Source organism: Chamaea fasciata, unplaced genomic scaffold, assembly GCF_029207755.1.
Source record: "Chamaea fasciata isolate MVZ Bird 193981 ecotype frontalis unplaced genomic scaffold, bChaFas1.0.hap1 SCAF_15, whole genome shotgun sequence".
In the NCBI taxonomy this organism is placed as follows: Eukaryota; Metazoa; Chordata; class Aves; order Passeriformes; family Sylviidae; genus Chamaea; species Chamaea fasciata.
The window spans coordinates 15,450,626-15,464,360 of NW_027094100.1; the positions used below are offsets into that span (position 1 = coordinate 15,450,626).

Below are 13,735 nucleotides of genomic sequence, written 5' to 3' on the forward strand. Positions count from 1 at the left end.
AGAGCCTCCCTGTGCAGACAAGCCCCGAGGCTCCAGTGCAGAAAAACGCTGCTGCTGGGGGAAGCACCCAAACCCTTCTGAGGCAGGGCCCCAGCACTGCAGTGAGGCAGCTGCTGCTCCTGCATGGGGAGGAGAGATGGGACAGCCCCAGAGAAACGGGCTCTCCATCTCCAGAAAACACACCCAGTGTCTCTTCTGACCTGCAAAAAAGACCAGGAAGAAAAGAAGGGGAAAGGAGGAGAGGAGGGGACGGATAGACACCACACATGCTACTCTGGTCATTTAGAAATGATGAACTGGGCCTCTTCTCCCTCTTGAAAATTGTGATATTGAACTAAACAGAAGGAGATTTCCACCTAGAGATGTGTTTGGGGCTTGCTGTTATCTTTGATGTTGTGAATGCTTAGGGCCCAGACAGGACACGCTGCCTGGCTCTGTCCTGCAATCACAAAGGGTAAGAGAAATTGGAGAGTCCCAGAAAATAAAGCAAGTACAGCACCTGGGGCTTTACGGGAAATACCAGATTATCACAGCTCTGGCAATAAAACCAAAACTGCCAGCAGTGCTTCAGATTACAACTGCTTCCTTCTTCCCTTCTGAGCCCCCAAAATGAACAAGACACCTACCTAACCCCACAAGAAAACCAGAGCTGTGACTCACAGAATCTCCCTCAAACAGCGACTCAAAGCATTACCGACACAAAAATGTTACAACACATGAAATGAGCAATGGCCCTGCCAACACAAGGCTGCTTCCTAAAATTGCACGGCCTGCCCACATTTTCTAAATATAGGATGGACAAGGAAACCTCTCCAGAAGTCCTAATAATAATAATAAAAAAATACATGCTACATGGACAGAGGGGGTTTGAAAGCTGTTATCAACATATTTCCATTGCACTACAATTTTTGCCACTCCTGCTTTCCCCTCTGTCCAGTGGCTGCAGGTAGGATGGATAAGTTTGACCACAAAAAGGAATAATTCCCTGAATTGCAGCTTGGGAAAGTCCCAAGGAGCAAGAGCAGCATCACAAAGTCTCGTCTGCAGATTCAGGAGGGCAGTCTGGGAGTGTGCCAGGAGAAGAGCCTGAAGTATTACTGAAAAGAATCAAAGCTTGGGAGGTCTGTGGGAGCCAAGGTCACTGGGCATGGGCAGGGTCTGCAGTGCCAACACCATCACCTGCTGGGCAGATCAGCAGCGCTGCACCCTCCTCAACAAATGAGGTGAGAGAGCAGCACTGAGGAGCCAGGAGGGCTCTGTGCTGGGGCTACACAGCCCCAGGCTGTACTGTGCCTTTGCTGCTGCTTTGCAGTGCTGGTATCCAACAGCAAAACCCCCTCAGGACACGTTCCTGGAGCAGTGCCCCTTGCCCTGTTTCCCACAACAGAGAGCCAGGATCATCTGCCCACAACATTTTTTTTCGCTTGACAGCTTTTCTTTGGTTACCAACAAACCTTTTCACCCTCGTGCCTGAAAGTGCACCGCCATGAATCAGGAAAGCTGAGCCACCTCAGCCTCGGTGGTCAGGATCTGGCTGCTGCAGGGCTGCCTGAGTGCCACCACAGGACACGAGGCGGGCACTGCCCCTCACGCCCAGCCTCCCACAAGGAGCCCCAGTGCCCATTTAACCATCATCTGCAACCATTCCTCCAGATTTTTAGCATTTCCACCCCCAGCTACCACCATTTTTGCCAAGATATTTGATGGGACAAGGGAAAATGGATTTAAACTGAAAGAAAGTAGGTTTAGATTGGATGTTAGGAAGAAAATCAGCCCTGTGAAGGTGGGGAGATGCTGGCACAGGGTGCCCAGAGAAGCTGTGGCTGCCCCATCCCTGGAAGTGTTCAAGGCCAGGTTAGACAGGGCTTGGAGCAACCTGGGATAGTGGAAGATGCCCCTGTCCGTGGCAGGGGGTGGAATGAGATGAGTTTTAAGGTCCCTTCCGACCCAAACCATTCTGTGACTCTAAGATTGTATGATCCAAGGTGACCCTCCTGAAATCCATCCATGTTTCTTCATGAATCTTAGCCCTTGATACCCAGGACTCTCCTTTGATCCACATGTGTCTGCTTCTGACAGCAGAGAAGTTTCCTCACTCCTACATGGTCTCACTGGCCCTGCTGGACAGAAAAGGGGGAGTCGGGACTCTGATATCAGAGTGGGCAGTGGGAAGGACACCCAGGAATAGGAAATTCATGCTGCCTCCCATCTTTCTGAGACGATCTTTTTAGGATAAAAGGTTCAGATCCTGGACAAAGAGTATTCATACCTGGAAGAACTGGGAGAGGTAACTCAGGACTGGGTTGGAAATGTTCTTTCAAGCAGAGAAGCAGCATGGTCAGTATCATCCACACCCTGCTTTTGGTACCGAGTCATCATTTCATTGCAAGATCCAGGGTAATTTAAGTTTGGGCTGACTCGTTTTTGCTTGGTCATATAACTGGCATCTCTGCAATGTCAGGATCTCTCCTGAGATGCAAGTTTTAGCTGTTTGTTACCCCACAGCTATCCAGAGAGTTTATTTTAGCATTCATTAAACGTGCCTCTCACGCAGCCTCTCAGCACAAATACAGAAACCTAATCTCATTTATTGACAAATGTGAAGCAAAATATACTTCCATGCCAAGGAGAAGTTCATTGCATTCTTTGTCCTTGCCCTTCAGGCAAAAGCCTGAATGAGCAGATGAAGCACGAAAGAACTCTGCAAGGGAAACGAGCTGTGCCTGGGGCAGTGATCAGGGAGACTCCTGGCCTCTGAAAGACATCATGCCCTGCTCCAGCACCTCCACCCTGGATCTGTGGGCAAGGGACCTCTCTGGATCCAAACCACTTTACCACTCAGCCCTTTTCAGGCATCCAACTCACAGCACAAACCCAGCAGCTCGTTCTGCTCGTGGCAGAAGCCAGAGCCCAGAGCTGGGGTCTGATGGGATGTGGAGCTGGAGCTGCTGTGTCCATCCTCAACGGCATCACGGGGCAGGCACAGAGCGGGGCAGGCTGAGGAAGCCCTGCCTTGCACTGCCAGCTGTCCACCCAAAAGGGAGCAACATTCCCCCAGCTGTGGGCACTGGGGTGTCTCCCAAGCCTCTTCCCCACCAGCATTCCTCTTGCCTCCAAGCTCTGCAATGGAAGTGAGAGGCAGGTGGAATTTTTTTTTTTTTCTTTCTTTTATTTTGCTTTGCATTGCAGCTGAGGTTTCTCTCCTGCAGAGAGCAGCAGTTTTGCACGGGCACAGCTGAAGCTGGTTACCCTGTGTGCACTAGGGCTGTGCTAGCAGCTGAAAGATCCTCCTCTCCCTCCACCCGGCTCAAAATCCACATCTCCTTCTGCCAGCCCTGCCACACACCCCTGAGCTGGGAATTGGGCACAGGAGACAGGCACCTGAGCAGCCATGCAGTGCAGGCAGGTGTGGGCCTGATATTTCTGGGTCTGAGAGATTTTAGCCTGCTAGCAGCTGCTGACTTTTTCCCAAGGAAAAAATTCTCAAGAAAGCTTCTTCTCAAAACAATCTTGGCAAACAACTCTCCTTTCTCAAAACAATCCTTCTCCACGTGGTGTTTGCTGTTTCTCTGGTTTAACCCATGGGATTAGAGAGGTGTCATTCCTATTCACCAATCATGTCAAGTCTGTATTGGAACACCTGATAAAAGGTAGTAAGAATTGGACAGTGAAGCCTTCTTTCTGTGCTCTTTGCCTTCTGAAATATTTGGAGTCTCTCATCTTCCTTTTGTGTCCTACAGCGACAGGCAGGGGGGACATGGCCAGGCTCAGGGGAGCACCTTTGCCTCCAGGCCCTGGCCTGTTGACCCCCAGGACCATCCACACCCAGTTCCTGCTGGCACCCGAGCCCCTTGGCTGAGCTGCCTCCTCACACCAGCAACGTGGGCAGCACCAGGTGCTCTGAGGAGACTCCACAAACCCATGACTGCAATGCTGCTGGGGTAAGACCAGCCTGCCTCCAGGCCAAGGAGGTTTCTCTCCAGGAGCACTTGGGTTGAGCCCGGGGGGGGGAGGGGGTTGGAACACAGAGAGCTCTTTTGGTGTGCTTTGAACCAGAGGTGGAGATGCTGAGCATGGGAGTTTTGTCAGTGGTCTGACATACAAGAGACACAGAAGGAGCATCAGGGTCAGCACAGGCTCTGCCAGAGTAGTGCGCCAGCCAAAATTGCATCTCCACACCCCCAGAGGGCTGGAGCACATCAGGAACCAGGGAATTCTTGCAAAGCCCTGTGGACTTCAAAGTGGAAGAAAAAACTCATGTGAGCACAAACACATGTACACATGCACATACACGGAGTTTTGGAGGTGAATAAAGTCCCAGCCTTCAAATCAAAAGCTGTTGAAAGCCAGAGGGTTGGATGCTTAGCTGGTACATATCACACATGCACCAACAAAGCCAGAGGAGATAGGTCAGAGAAACAACTGCTGAGAACCTGCTGGATGGGTTTCAATCTGATTTTACCCTCAAATTAAGCAAGTGTGCAAATTCTGACACCAAAAAGAAGTTTCCCTGAAGGGCTTCCAAACATCGGTCAATGATGCAGGAGATCTGGTTCAAATTTTTGGGGTATCTTTTCTTAAAAATAAACCAACTAAACACTAAAGCACCTGACTTTAGTGTGGTCTTAAGGTAAATTAAAGTTTCACAGCTTGCCTACGGAACAATTTTTTTGTCACATTTGTGGCTGTCTTTCTTCTTCTGATCCGCCAGCCACCAAATATCAGACTTGGAGAGGAAATGTGGTTCCCCTCTCTTCCTCACCCTCACCATGGATGAAAATTTAGCAAGAAAAACTGGGCTCTGATTTCTATTTGTTGTCAAAAATCTAAGGGGACAGTAGGGATGAAACACGCTGTAGAAGAGCTCCAGGCCCACCAGACTCCTCAGGAGTTTGATCACACCATTGCTGCACAGAGACAGCCTTGTGTGGCTTATTGATCTCCTCTGCAAAGCTCCTCTCCTTTGCATTGAGGAGCTCGGGCCTTCCAGACATGCCTGAACTAAAATCCATTATAAGACCTGATGACTGAGTCTGCCAAGCCTAATCGCCAGAGTTATTAATTACCTAAAATGTTTAATTTTTACCATTATCTCTCGTATTTGTTGTTACAATTTGAAACATCTCAAAAATGCAACAAGGGAGCTCTGCCCTTGTTGGACAGGAGACCATCCCAGGTCACGCTGGCTCAAACACCGTTTGTTGCCTGGGCACAGCACCAGAGCCAGGACCAGGACTCAGCCTGGAGGCCACACACGTCTCTCCCTGCTCTGGACGCTGCCATGGGATGTGGGGGGAACGGTTTTGCCCCAGTCAATCCCCTGTGGGTCCAGTGAGAGCTCCCCCCCGGGGCAGAGTGCCCTTCCCCAGCCATGTGATTCTGCTGTCCTGCCCCAGACAGGAGGTCAGCACAGCAGGTGATGCATGTCTGAGTGGCAGCCCTGCTGGAGAGGCCTTCGCCCTCCCCAAGAGCCTTCCCTGCCAGCACGTCCCTGACCAGCCCCAGGAGAGCACAGGCTGCCAGGAGCCAGGGCAAGGAGCTCCACACAGCACCCAGGGTGAGCCAGGAGTGCTGGGAGGCTCCTACCCAGCTTTCCATGGCCTCCAGACTCGTCCTCAGGGACACAGGTGCAGCTTTCCCAATGGAAAGCTCCAGGTTATCTCACAGCCTTTGCTCCCAACACTGTTTCTAGCACAGACATCCAGCCTTTACTGGGATTTCACAGTCTTGTGACTTCTCAGCCAAAGGAAACAGCCTGGGTTTAGTATCCTAGGCCTGAGTTGCATCTCTCAAGCTCATCTTGAACTTGATTTCTTTAAGTTCTCTTCAAGAGACACCCTGTTTTTTCGTGGAGCTTTGCTGCCAGAAGGAAACAAGCACACCCAAGCAGGAGGTGTGTTACCCAAAGCTCCACTCATGGGTATTCCAAGAGCTGAAACAGAGCTCTCGGGCACTGGAAAAGGCACAGGGTCCCACAACCCCCGTGCTGAACTTCCCCCCTAATGCACCTGAAAGCACTCATTGGAATCTGGGGGAAAATGAGAGGGGTCAGAGGAACAGGAGGGTCATCTCCCCCCATTTCACTGCCTCAGGACCACCTGCCCTAGTCTCATCCTGCCTTCTCCGAGCCGTTTTTGGCTGCAGTTCCATTGGGGCTCAGGGCAGCACTCAGAGCAGGACTCTGGCAGTCCAGAGGCAGGAGGAAGGATGTCAGAGCCAGGCTGCCCATGGCAGCACGGCTTTCCTTCAGCCAGGTTGCAGCTGGAGCCCATCACATTAATGAGGCAGGAGAATGAGCTGAGCACATGACCTCCAAGGTCAGCAGCCAGGCTGTGCTCAGCCCCTCGCCAGATGTTCCTCCTCTTTCCAGAGACTGCCTTTCCCAGGTTACTTACACCTCCAAAAAGGGATTGGAGTTGGAATGCCCAGGGCTCTGACTCACCAGCTTTTGGATCCATAGTGGGATTACTTACTAATGTACTGTTCTGCTGCATCCTGCCCCTGCCAGGCGTTCCTGGCCCCGCAGTCTGCCTGAGTGGAGAGATGGGTTATTCCTCAACCCTGCTGGGTCCCTCTCCCATAACTCCTGTTTGTATTAACACCTGGGACTATGAGCCATGGACAGTGGAGGAACAGAGCTGCATGTTCTGTTCAATCCCTCCTTCAGCAGGGTTCCAGGGAAGACCAGAAAGGAGCTGGGATTTACCTCTTCCTTCACCCCAGCATGAATCACTGGAGCTTGTGAGTCAGACCCCCCCTGCATTCCCAAAGCTGAGCAAGTCACTGCACGTTCCCCAGTGCGTGGTAACTGTCCCTATGTGTGCCCCGAGCCACATGGAGCACCAGCCCATGGATTGAGCCAGTGGAAACATGCATGTGGACAGATCCTGGAGCACAGCTGACATCTGGTACCTTGTGTGCCCGGGTGTTTATAGAAAACAGAGCTGCTACCGTAGGATATCCACTGTGGGTTATTCTTCTTGTAAACAAACCTTTCTGGCCAGTATTTCTAGGAGCTCCTTAGAACTGGAGCCTTCCCTGTGAGCAGAGAGCTGAGAACAAATCAGGAGCATGTTCTCCCTGCAGCGTGGACACAGAGGTGCCTCGGCTGGCAGTGAAGGAGCTGTTGTGGTTGTGCTGCTGTTGAGTATCTCTGAGGCCACACAGCCTGCACTCAGCATCTGCCAGGGGCTTCCACATCTCTCCCCAAACTCTGTGGTAACGTGGCAGTACTCTAAAGCACCCCAGGCTCATAGACCTGGGCAATGTGCACCTGCCTCTGCTACAGTCCCACTGCTGGCTCGTGCCCAGGGGCACCTTTCCCCTTCAAGCTTTGGGAGTTTCAATTGCAATACCCTTCTGCTCAACCTTTCTTCCAGTTCCTGACTCATCTGGGAACTGAGGTCAAGCCAGTTCCTACTGAAACATGAGATACTCTCTGCAGAGACTCTTCACCTGCTCTCTGGGTAGTTTTCCAGCATTAGCAATTGCCATGGGCAGTTCAAGAGAAAGAACAGTGCCTGTGCTGCCAGCTTATTAGCACTGACAAACAACAAAAAGATGAAGCACACGCAATGTTTTCCTCAACACCAAATAAAAATAAGAGAGAATGCCTGGAATTGCTGGGGAATTTAACCAACCAAATGCTTTACATTTCTCTGGTCTTTTCTCCTTAAGTGACCTCACGAAAGTACAGATGAAATGCAGACCCCTTTCAATTTGCTCCTTGCCTATCTCCCTGGCAAAGCTTCCTCCAGCCCTTTTTTCTTCTCATGCCAGTCCCCTGCCACAGCTCTGCCTCTGCTCAGCTCTGCTGTGAGCGTGGGCATTGGTCTTGGCTGTTTGTCCCACTTCCCCAGAGTCTTCCCCAAATCTTTCAGGATGTGCCAGCACAGCTGCTTTTACACTCACAGTCTCATCTCAATGTCACAACTTTGACCACCCCATGCCATGCACCATACACAATAAAATACATCTTCTCTTGCAGCGAGGAGGTTCTCTCCCAGACCTGAGCTTTCTGGGAGCATTTCACATTAATTTGTGGGTCTGTTCCTACATCCTGCAGCTCACGTAGTCCCTGCAGGGTGTGCCTTCCACTTGTGCTGGGTGGGACCCAGGATTTTTCGATGCATGTCACAAACGTCTAAAAGAGGGATCCTGATGGTTTGTGTTCATAGGTGGACACCATCTCCCTCTGGAGGCCTTCACAGGCTCTTCCACTGGCTAGAGCTGTAGCCAAGGCACTCACTTCAGGGCAGCTGCATCGCTAGAGTCATGAAAATGTGAGTTTAGGTTAAAGACAGTCCTTGTCCTCAGAACAAAGCTAGCACTTCACATGAGATCAGCAATCCTCTTTTACACATTCACAAGAAGCCAAAACAATTGTGTTAAAAGCCGCAGTGGAAGACAAATCCCCTCCTCCCCTGAGTTTTAGAGACCTCAGGGGAAAAGTAGCACACCCCATGGCACATGGATGTTCTTTCCTGAAACTACTGTTTCACCCTCTCTCCCTTGCAGAGGTTCTGCTGCTGCTCTGGTTCACTGGCAGTGAAGAGCTTTAGCTGGGGCAATGCCCCCAGAGCAGCTGGCAGGGCTGGGACATCACCTCTGGAATCCAGGTGAGTCTTGGCCGTGCCAGAGCTGTCCTGGGGCTCTACAGAGCGCACCCCCAAGGGGTGTCTGAGTGCACAGGGGTGGATCAAGACTGTCAGAATGTCACAGGGATCAAAGTTTGGCCCTCAGCAGAGGCTGCTCAGGGATGCAGTGTGAAGGATGAAGGCTTTGCACACTGCCACCGTTCCCTTACTTTCCCCTGCACAGACAATCACGTGAGTTGTGCTGTCCTGGTATCTGTAGAGATTGCATGAGACTTTTGTAGATTCCTCTTCTGCCTCCTGGTTTCAGGGGGGTCAGCACATGCCGTTTGCAGGGAAATTCTACAGCCTGGGAAAACAAAGATCACAAATGCCCCTGACAGTGCCCAGCCAGTGGCCTGGTGTGTGCCAGGGCTGGGTTTTTGCATCAGCCTGCTGGAGAGCAGTCTGAGGTCCAGCCTGAAGCTGAAGAAATGGCCCAGAGGATGATCTGCTGCCCAGAAGGAGGGTCTGTGTGCCTGGACTGGGGCATCCACTCAGAAGTGGTTGGAGGAGGAATTTCTCACTTCTAAAGGTTCTATCGGGGAGCCACTGCTGTGGTGTCCCTTAGATCACATAGCAAAGGTGACCCATGCTGTGGTAAGGTGTTCTCAGGTTCTGTTGGACCCAACCAGCCCAACCCAAAGGGGGGCTGGATTCAGTGACACCACAGACTACCAAATGTCTTCATCCGTGGACTCACAGAGCAAAGAGAGGGAAACCTCTGTAGCAATACAGGGCAAAGGAGCAAGCTGGATCTAAACTATCCAATTAACAAGGAATGCAAATAAAAGGAGCCAAATACAGAAACTTTCAGTTCTCTGGTTGAGGTACAAACAGGATGATAGAATCATAGAATCGTTTAGGTTGGAAAAGATCTCTACGATCAACAAGTCCAACCTTTGACCAATCACCACCTTTTCAACCAGACCAGAGCACTGAGTGCCACATCCAGTAAGTTCTTGAACACCTCCAGGAACGGTGACTTCACCACCTGACCAATGCAATCACCCCCAATGATCGATGCAATCATCCCCGATGATCAATGCAATCACTCCCAATGATCAGTGCAATCAATCATCCCCAATGATCAATGCAGTCATCCCCAGTTCTACTCTGGACCCATTAGTAGGGAGAAAAGGGGTTTGCACTCCAGTCAACGTGCCAGTTTTGTGATTTATATGTGATAAAACAGCCTGATGATGCATCCCAGCAGAAGCTGGGAAGTCAGTGGGAGTAACAACAGGTAAAAAGTCTTTCCATTTTCTCTCCAGGGCAGTGAACTACCTGCAGGGCTTTGATGTGGCACTACAAAACTGAGCCTCAGCTCACACCTGGCTCATCTCAAAGCAGCTGGCTGCTCCCTGGGCAGTCCCAGTGCCCCCACTGTGCCCAAACCAGTGCCTCCCAGTGCACCAGCCCCTCCTGCTCCCAGCAGAGGAGATGCCCACGATGCAGGCACTGCCCTGTACCCTCTGCACAGGGGCAGGGGTGATGCTGCTGATGGCTTGAGACAGCCCCTGCATCCTCCTGAGCCCCCAGGGCAGAGCCCATCATCTTCAAGCAGCTGTTGCTTCTGCCTGGTGATTCCAAGCTCCCTGTCTTGAAGCTTTCCCAAAAGCCTCCTCCCAGATCCCAGAGCAACATCAGCTCTGTTCTGATCTCCCCAGCCTGCCACAGCATCAGCACCCCCTGCCACTCCAGCAGCTCGGGGCAGGGGTGGTGGAGGAACCCCTGCTCTGGGCACAGCAGAGCCCCCATGCTCAGGGTCAAGGGATGAAAAAGGGGAAGGGGCAAATCCTGCCACCAGTGATGCCAGGGCAAAGCCAGAGCAAGCGTGCTCACGTCAGGAGCTGTCACTCATGTCACTGCAGCAGGACCAAGAGCAGAACTGCAGCCAGGCAAGTGAGGAGCTGAATTGACGGGCTCAGGACAGGACCCGGACCAGCTTGGAGCCTCTTTTAACACTGATAAAACACAAAGCCTGACACAGACGCTGCTCTCTCCAAATGCATTGCCAGATAAACCACAGATAAGAAACAGCCCAGGGTAATCCCTCCCTGATACCATGAGAGAGAAAGGAATTACACTGGGCTGCATTACCACCAAATCTTCTGTATCTTTCCAAGACAGTTCTTGCGCTACCCATGTACTCAGGAATGGAACTGTATCCCTTAAAACGTTTAATCCCGGCAATATCATAAATACTGCCTCACTCCGTCAGCAAGGAGCAGTCAGATCTCTGAAGAACAGCCTGATTTCAGGAATATCAGCATATGACCAAAGAGCCCACGTGTCTTTCACTACAGGTCATTGCAGTTACCTCAAATACTGAGGCTGTAACTAAAACCTGATCACTGAGAATTGGTCTGTCTCAAGGAACAGTACCTGTGATCCTCCAAAATTATGGCTTTTGATATTTACCTCAGGAAGAAGCGAGAAAACAACCAACTAAACTGCAAATCACCACACAGCAGAACCCCCAGAGAATCAGCACAAACCCCCTCAATTCCCCTATCACCATGACAGGAGCTGAGCACTGCTGTTCATGAAAGAGCATATTGCCCTGAAGTCTTGGGGCTTTGGTTATTTAAACAAAAACAAAAACAAAACAAAACAAACAAACAAACAAAAACACAAAAATAAAAAAGGAAAGAAAATTAAAAAAAAAGGAGAAGGAAAGAAAAAAGAAGATGAAGAAGAAATCAGACCTGTAACAAAAGCAGATCTATAACAGCATGAAATATGAATGAGATGCAGAGATTTGCACACTCGCCTGGCAAACAGTCCCTGGCATTTGCACCCTCATGCAACCCACAACTACTTTCCTGCTGGCTTGTCTCTTCTTCCTTTAAGTAAAATTTGTTAAAAATGGGAAGTACCTTTTCCTGGGTCAGGTTCTCTTTCCCCTTTTTTCCCTTCTTTGTTCTTTTTGCTCTTTCCTTTCACTTTTTTCTTGCTCTCGGACATTCTGCACAAGTGTTTACAGTCTCAGGAAAAGACAGTCCACACCAGATCTATATGCCCCACGACTGCTACTCCAAATGTTACTTGCCAGCTGCAACTTCCGACTGTTCTTATATTGTTTCTGACACAGACAACACCCACCACTGGGTGGAGAAGCAAAACTTTAACCGTTTGCTCACTGCTCCCAATTGGCTGAAGAGATGCCCTGGGTTGCAGTGGGAGGGTGAGGGAAGCAGGGTTATGGGACAGGAGAAGCTCAGTCGGGAGTGTCTTGGACACATGAAGTCCAGAGGTGGTTTTCCACCTGCTGATTCTGTCTCTGACTGGAAGCTCTGAACAGCTTCTGGAGCATCACAGAAGTGAGTGGCTTTGGGAGTTGCTGGCGTTCAGACAGTGATATGAGAGAGGCAGCGGAGTCTAAAGAAAAGAGCAGAGGTTTGCCAACCATTTTCACTTTGCTTTGATCCTGCAGAGGGGTTAAGTTGGCCTTTCTCTTCCTATTGTTGTTCCCACCATAAATCAGAGTGACTTCACCTGCCCTTGCACCCGGCTCTTTGCTGTCCCAGGAAGTCTTTCCAAAAGTAAGGAATAGCTGGAGAGCCCTTACCTGCACTTCTTGTCTCTGTCCTCCATCTCTGGGAGCTCTAGGTGGTTGGATAAGCCCACATCTCACCTGCTTGGGGGTTAATCAGGCCCTTTCCACAGTCCAACACGTGATGAGTGAGTCAGCTCAGTCCCCTTCTGCAGGGCCGCCCATGCTGACACCACCTCAAAAGCCCATCAGGATCCCCAGCTGGAAAACTCCAGAGAACTGCCAAATCATTCCCAGAAGCAGCTAGGGGCTTCAAAGGCCCAAAGGGGGCAGAGGTTGCAGAGGGTGGAACATTTGATCCAGTTATCCATGAATCCACTCCAGTTCCGCACTGGTGAGCAAAGCGTGTCCTCCAGAGACGCGCTCCCGCCTGGTGTGTGGACATCAAGAAATGAACGAGGTATCAGCCCCCTTGGGATCCTCTCCCAGTGGTTAATCACTCTCATTGTTAACAATGCCTGCCTGCTCTGAAGTGAAATATCTGGCTTCACTGTCCAGCCATTGTTTCTTACTCTTGTTTTCTCCTCTAGATTAAAAAGCCCTTCAGCAACTGGTATTTTCTCCCATGGAAGTACTTACACTCTGTAATTAAGTTATCCCTCAATTTTCTTTTTTGATAAGCTAAACAGATCAAGTTGTTGGGTTTTTTGGGTTGTTTTTTTTTTTTCCATTCCTTGCTGCACGGCATTTTCCCCAGCTCAGGATCATATCTGTGGCTATCCCATTTTGCAATATCCTACTTAAGCTAAGAACACAAAAACCAGGCACTATTCCATTGTCTCTTGTGGACAGAGGAAAATACAGAGGCAAAATCCCTACTGCCACCCATTCCCAGCCTTTTAACTCCCAAGTCCTACATTCAGGCACTGGACTTCACATGGAAAATCTGTGTTTCTACTGCAGGTCCTATCAAGTCGCAGCATTGCCAGACAGAGTCGCCAAGAGGAATTATTTTGCTCTTTCACAGCCCCAGTCTCTGTGGTGAAGCTTCTTTTTGTTTTCCAGGGGCCAGTGTGCCAAGCCACACCGAGTATCCTCTCTAGCTTCTTTCTTCCCACTGACCCTTGAAACCCCACCAGTCTTGCTGATTTGATGAGCATTTTCACCTCCAGGCTGCTGGCGACAATGATCTCACAGAAACACCTCATGGAGCAGTGACCTCCTGCCAGCATTGGTTTTCCTGGTACGTGTTAGTCAAACACTCCTTCACCTGTACTGAGGGGCAGAGGAGACCTTCCGACACTCCCCTTGCAGTTAGAGCAGAGGACGTCATCACACTGAGTACTGGGGCACAGCGTAACGAGAAGCTGACATGGGAACAGCGGAGAGCACCCGAGCAAACCTGCTCTGATCCATGACATAAAAGCTCCCACGTTGGCTGATTTGGAGTTGGAGCCTAATATACATTGTTTTAACCTAGAACCATAGAATGGTTATGGTTGGAAAGGACCTTAAAGCTCGTGTCATTCCGCCCTGCCATGGATGGACTTCCACTCAACCAGGTCGCTTCAAGCCCTGTCCAAACTGGCCTTGGACACTTCCA

General features: G+C 50.5%; 1 protein-coding gene across 3 annotated transcripts in view; it reads right to left on the reverse strand.

Annotated features, from left to right (window-relative positions):
* Positions 1-11,837, reverse strand: part of NRG2 (neuregulin 2) — an 84,534-nt gene extending 72,697 nt beyond the window's left edge. Inside the window, exon 1 of one of the 3 annotated variants that reach the window (XM_066197586.1) lies at positions 11,516-11,837. In XM_066197586.1, the coding sequence (XP_066053683.1) occupies positions 11,516-11,603 (88 nt within the window). In that variant the 5' untranslated portion in view covers positions 11,604-11,837. The remainder of the gene's footprint in view (positions 1-11,515) is intronic. The other 2 variants (XM_066197587.1, XM_066197588.1) reach the window with 2 other exon arrangements.
* Positions 11,838-13,735: the final 1,898 nt, after the last annotated feature.